This window comes from Gymnoscopelus microlampas, assembly GCF_963454915.1.
Source record: "Gymnoscopelus microlampas genome assembly, chromosome: 20".
Lineage (NCBI taxonomy): Eukaryota > Metazoa > Chordata > Actinopteri > Myctophiformes > Myctophidae > Gymnoscopelus > Gymnoscopelus microlampas.
In genome coordinates this window covers 20,098,568-20,105,584 of record NC_139957.1, presented here as the reverse complement: position 1 = coordinate 20,105,584, position 7,017 = coordinate 20,098,568, and the positions used below count along the sequence as shown (strand labels likewise).

General features: G+C 44.0%; 1 protein-coding gene across 3 annotated transcripts in view; it reads left to right on the top strand.

Moving 5' to 3' along the window:
- The first annotated feature begins 5,829 nt into the window (after nucleotides 1–5,829).
- mta1 (metastasis associated 1) overlaps nucleotides 5,830–7,017 on the top strand; it is a 55,957-nt gene continuing 54,769 nt past the window's right edge. For all 3 annotated transcript variants that reach the window (XM_084043860.1, XM_084043859.1, XM_084043858.1), the window contains exon 1: nucleotides 5,830–5,949. In XM_084043860.1, the coding sequence (XP_083899986.1) occupies nucleotides 5,922–5,949 (28 nt within the window). In that variant the 5' untranslated portion in view covers nucleotides 5,830–5,921. The remainder of the gene's footprint in view (nucleotides 5,950–7,017) is intronic.

Sequence of the window (7,017 nt, the reverse complement as noted above, 5' to 3'; positions counted from 1 at the left end):
TGGAAATTGACCAGCTGTTGCTCAGATGAACGCGTGGCTCTCTCCTGGTATTCTTGGCACACGGTGCAGGAGTAGAGGGTGGTCACTCAGTAGCAGGATTCCCCTACTGGGTGGGGCAGATGGAGACACTGTTCCTTGGCTGCTCAGGCGACTGCAAGGGGTGTCTTTCCGGTTGCCACATATTTCACCGTCTGCCACTATGTCTCGTGCCGTCTCCACTAGGCCTCTGTGCCTCTTATTTTACTGTTTGTGCATTTTCATTCAGGGAAGGTCAGAGTATCAATAGCCCACATGTGCAAGATAGTTAATCCCTTTGGATTAAGGCTATCATATTCTTCAGAGGCTTTTAAAGTGTGGCTGTTTCCAAGAGTCGGGGACCAGGACATGTAACACCAGTTCTCCTGCAACAGAAGACTGTGCCAAATGAATTCTTAACAAAGCATCTCAGTACAATGGCTGCTCTGTTTCATAATGTTCTACAGAGATAATCAAGTCATGGTAGTTTACACACCTAACCTACCTGTGTTAATCTGCACAGACACACGCATGCTTTAAGAAAGGGTTCAGACTTGGGTAGACTAGGCAGGGGTCAGCCATATGTTCCCTAATTTTAGGCTTGAGGTTAGGGTTGGTTTGAGGTTAGGTTATGGTTGGGGATTAGGTTTGAGAGAACAAGGGCTGAGGGAACATATTAGGCTCCCAGTCAAAACTCAGACAGACTCACATGCACAATATACCAGCATTTCTCAAATTAATAACAAACACAGTTGCAGAGGAACAATAATGATGCGATAATGAGGGATTTGGTTTTGGGTCGCGTTTTGATGTCTGCAGGCTAAATTTATGTCAGTTGGCATGGAGTCTAAGCTCTGGGCGTCTGTCTGAGAATTCATAATGATCCAATTACCCAAGTGTCATTTCCGCCATTAAGAATTGCGGCAAAAGTGGTCGGCACAATTGATTTGAAGGGTGCATACACAGCATATCATGGGGAAATAGCGCCACTGGCTGGTTAACATAGGATATACTCTTTGGACGCTATCATAACTGCAGGGTTTTTTGACACACAGGGAATGAATGGGGTGTTGCCTGCTTCACTATGGTGTTTGATCTTAATTGCGTTGGGGAAAACAAATAGGCTATGTGAGCTGAAAGCTGTGTTAAGTGTCGCATATTGTGTCCAATTATGTATATATATGGATGTATGTATGGTGTCAAATCAAGTGCTGGCCTGTACTCGGTGTTTAATGTATCATCAAAATCAAACCAACAGTGCCCCCTGCAGTCAAGTATATGAAAATACACTCTGTAGTGTAGCTTTTGTTTTATTAATTCTACCTGGCACATCACGAAGAACAACAACAACAATAATAATAATAATAATAATAATAATAATAATAATGAATAATAATAATGTATTGTTTCTCATCAAGCAAGGAACAACAAAATGTTGCAGCCAACATTAGTTTCTAATCATTATGGTACTGTAGTATTACTGGTGATAAACATTTTATGAACATATAGGCCTGTCATGCATATGCAAGCTATGTACCACTGATCATTGCAGCATTACAGTAGAGATGCCCCAGTGAGCTGGGTTGAGTAGATCTGAGTGGCTCCTGGAGTGAGAGGATAAATTGCTATTTTGTGCACTGTATACTGAGGGATCCCATGGATTTGGAGGTTTAATTTCTAGTCAGAATGTCTATAGCTCTGCATGAGTCAGAATATGGCATATCATTTCAACAAACAGCACAAGATCTGCTGAAACATCATTGCCCACTAACCTGGCTGACATCTGTATCGTGGGCGGTAGACTCCACGTCAACGTGCCTGCATCAGCCACAGAACATTGTCACCAGTTTGTTAATGAAACACGTTTGGGCGCAGGGAAAAACTGTAATTGGGCAATTTGCCTTATTTTTTTCTACTGTTGGTGTACCCAATTGCACCCATGCTTGTCTGACAACATCCTATGAAAGGCAGGTTATTCTAACAATAGTCCCATTATTCCAATACCTCCCATAGTGTGGCTGGATTTAATCACAAGCGCCCAGTGAGAGAGCAAGAAAACGAGGAAGCCCAATCAAAGCAATGAAATGGTTTCTTCTTTGCTTCTGTGAACTGGGCTTTAATTGATTTCCTCTGCGTCTTTGTCTCTCTCCTGCATTTCACTGCTAGACGGGATAATGGAGGAGAGAGCTAGTGGGAGATGGAGATAGAGACCAAGAGGGAGAGAGAGAGAGAGAGAGAGAGAGAGAGAGAGAGAGAGAGAGAGAGAGAGAGAGAGAGAGAGAGAGAGAGGCCATCAAAGGTCATCCTCCAGTACTGTAACCTAATCCAGCCTGGACGAGTCTCTGTAGACAGTGCCTGGCTTATAGGCCAATCCAGCTCTATGGATTGGGACTCATTAGGGAGAACACCTGCAGTGGCCTGCCTGCCTGTCTTCCTGACTATATAACAACATCTGGCAGAGGGGCAAGTGAATTCAAAAAGAAACATCTGCACAACAGCAAGCAGACAAACAAACAAACAAACAAACAAACAGCCCATATAGTGCACTCATCCAAAAACAAGGATATATTGCTGTGCTTCCTCTGATCTGTATTATGATTTGGCACTGGGTTTTGATCTGTTTATTGATGAAGATTGGTAGACTGTACTGTATGTCTGTCTTGTTGTGGAATTCAGTTTGTAAGCCTTGTTCAGAAAACATAGGGTGAGTCTCTGCAGACAGACTTTAATATAGACAACAAGCTGAACGACCAGTGGCAAATCAAAGCATCTTCCAACTTGCAACATTCAGTTATGCTATTGCTAACATTCATTTATGTAGTAATTGTTATGTCATCTATACATGCCTTGTAAGTCTACTTAGACATATAGACAACACAGGCAACAGTTCAGAGGCATCTTCCATTAAGTAATTACAAAACAATATTGTGATCACCATGCACAGGAGCTGAGCTGAGCAGCGGCAACATTTGCAAATAAAAATAAATAACTGTACTTAGCAGCATAGTCCTTTTATGCTCCCCCCCCCACACACACACACACATGCACGCACATCACGCACGCACACACACACACACACACACACACACACACACACACACACACACACACACACACACACACACACACACACACACACACACACACACACACACACACACACACACACACACACACGGACACAGACACACACGGACACAGAGACAGACACACACACATGCACGCACACACGCACGCACACGCACACACACACACACACACACACACACACACACACACACACACACACACACACACACACACACACACACACACACACACACACACACACACACACAGAAACACACTCAGCCACACACACACGGACACACGGACACACACACGGACACACGGACACACACACACACACACACACACACACACACACACACACACACACACACACACACACACACACACACACACACACAAGGACACACACACACAAGGACACACACACACACAAGGACACACACACACACACACGGATACACGGACACACACACGGATACACGGACACACACACACACACACACACACACACACACACACACACACACACACACACACACACGGATACACGGACACACACACACACACACACACACACACACACACACACACACACACACACACGGGGACACACACACACACACGGACACACACACACACACACACACACACACACACACACACACACACACACACACACACACACACACACACACACACACACACACACACACACACACACACACACACACAGAGTATTCTGAGACAATATAGAACTGTTCCTATGCTGCACATGATTTGAACACTGAGAGTGGCACAGCACACTTGAGCAGGAGTGTATACTGTAAGTACCACTGATTGGCTTACAGTAGTCATGTGACAGCAGACTGTAGTCCCCTGTGTAAGGCCGTGGTAATTGAGGCTTCCATATGGTATAGATCAGATGAAGCTTTCACCACAGCATTCCTCAAGCATGGAGGCTGTAAGCCTACATCCACATTGAAAAACCCCAGCTAATCAAACAGCTTCCTCTGGGGGAGACTACAGACCCCAGATTCAAATAAATTATCATTTTAACTGTCTCTGTCTCCCTCTCCTCATCACTGTGTCTCATGCTATCCTTGTCTTCTACGTGTCCCTTTCTTTACCTGTCATTGTCATCTTTGTCATTATCTGTCTTTCTTTTTCTGTTTATGTCTCGCTCGCTCACCAATGTTTTATTTTCTCTGTGCAGCACCTTCCACAGCCTTGTGTTTTCAACCCCCCCCCCTACCCCCCCCCCACCCCCCAAAAAAAGAAGTAAAATAAACAGCACAGTCAAAATCTGTTGAACTCAATATAATATGACTGTGTTAAACATGTGATATTAAAGAGAGAACCCACACACAGGCCTGCACTTAGTCATTGTTGGGACATACAATGTGCAATTTTATGTTCCATTCTTCAATAGCAGATTAAACTCACCGATGTGGGGGTTTTATTTGCTTTACCCATGTGTGTCCATTCAATTAACTGAGTAGGTGGTTTTAATAGGCTTGGTGGTTCCAACCTCATGCTGACACTGCTTGAGTCCTGTATGTCCATATTAGAATTTCATTTGCTATGGTGATTTGTACTCACCCAAGTCTATAATCAGTGGAATTAAATACTCAGTTAAGGCTAGGCTAAACTACCACTATAGTGATAGCCTGATAAGACTAGTATACTATGTAGGCCTATTGCAGGTTACTCATGTCTACATCAGGGGGAAAGATATTTTGTTTGGGCCTTAAGACATTTTGTCTTTAGAATGTGAGTTAAAGACAGAAATACAAATATATTGGAACAAATAAGCTTAAAAACACAGCTATAATGGTAACATACACCATTCTGCATTTGAATTAGACAGCAACAGTTTGTGTTTTGATTTTTGTTTGTTTTAACAGTTCTAGTTCTAGTAAGAAAATGTGGGGCTCAACAGCGTTGCTTTTATACATGAGGAGGCAGAGAGCGGGGACGGGACAGAGGGTACATACCCAATGAGAGAGGATGCTGCTGGCTGAACAGTGCCCCCCTTCCGCTGCCCCGTTCCCACTCTTCCTCTCTCTGGCCCACCAACTTCCAGGGGGAAACAGGCTTTGTTGTTACCAACACTGTATCCAAATTTACGCGGGTTACGTTACGAACCTGGGGCCGCGCAATTAATAAAGGACGACGGGGCACCAAACTTAAGTAGTACGGGAATATAATATGTGCGCTGTCTCTTTAAGATCCCTTGGCTAGTCCGCTTCGTATCAGCGTTGCCATGTCGGTTTATTATAAGCGACTGTGGGCTTGTTTTTCTGTAAAGTCGCTTGTAAATATTGGTAGTTTGCGGGTTGCAGTTTTTGGCGCTTGTTTCTAAAGTGTAGTTGCTTATTTAGGCTTGTTTCCACATTTTGTTAATATTATTTAAACCAGTGGTTCTCAAATATTTTCATGAAAATGTTTTGTGCCAAGGAGCCTTTGTGTTGTTAGAATGTTTCAATTTCCCCCCAAAATATTCCACATTTTATTTGCAAGAGTCTTTGAAAATAGCAGACCTACAATTAAGCTCACAACGCATCGCGACGCGTTGTGAGCTTGTAGATCGGCTGTTTTCAAATAGCCGATGCATAATAGGTTTAAAAGTGCTCATGTGTGCTAATAAGTTACTTCTTTTTGGGCTTGTTTTCCTAGACCTGGGTTTGCTTGTTTCTCCCTCAGAACCTGGCAACGCCGCTTCGTATTGATCAATCCACCATTTTCCAACACAGAGCGGCGGTAGGCAGTGGTAACACACATAACTAGACAGTACCCCTCTAGTCTACCTGGAGACGCCAGGACCCGGGCCGGTCATGGCAGCCAACATGTACCGGGTTGGAGGTAAGAAGGGGGGGGACAGCATTTCAATATCCTTTTACCTCGCACTCGCCACGATTCGTCGCTGGGTATTTTTTTCCCACAGCGGGGTCCTCTCTATCCTTCCTCTTTTATTTCCTAAAGCTAAACAACCTTGTGCTTTTTCAGAGAGGATGATGATGGTGACTGTGTGAGGAGGAGGAGGATGGTGATGAAGAGTAGTGGTTCTCTTCTTGTTTTTTTCCCCTCTCTCTTTTGTGTTGGTTTGTTTTTAGTTTTAAATCGCGTTAATGCCTAAACGAAATGCTTAAATGTGCTACTAAAGGCGTCCATACAGTAAAGTAACAGCACATGTTTTCTTTTCCCCCCCTCAATATTTAACCTTAAGTTAACAGTGTGTGCACAGCTTCTAAAAGTTTGGTGTGTCAGCTCTTTGGCTACAGGCTACTGGTGGTACTGGTGGGATTTGGGTTTTACCCCAAGTCTGAGCAGGACAGGACAAGGCAAGCAGATGCCCACTTTTTAAGGCAGTGGTTCTCAAACTTTTTCTTGTCAAGGACCCCTAAATGAATGTGTTTGGCTGCGGACCCCCATCTGAAAAGATTTTGTGCCCTCATACTAGATTTCTGGTGTGTACATTTTCGAAAATATATCAGACAAGAATGTCAAGACGTTTTGATCTATAGGGCCATGGGGGTCCCTGGACCCCACCTCGAGAACCCCTGCATTAGACCATGGACCACCATAGCTCTGAGAGTGTACAAATGGAGCCAAATGGACGTCCATTTGGTTCCATGTGTACACTCTCAGAGTTACAACCACATAAGGGTCCATTTGGTTCATAACTATCCATCATTTATCTGGGAACCCCCTCAAGGACCCCTGGGGGTCCCCGAACCCCACTTTGAGAACCAATGCTTTAAGGTACTAAGCAAGAGCTGCATGTGTTGTGCTCAAAAAAGTTAGGCGACCCCCATTTATATAGCCTACTTAACTGGTATAGCTGGAAATATAAGGTTGGAAGAATAATTCTGCAGACTAAAATAAGACTAAAATAAGTTGTGGACTATTGTCATGCATTGTCTTGAGCAG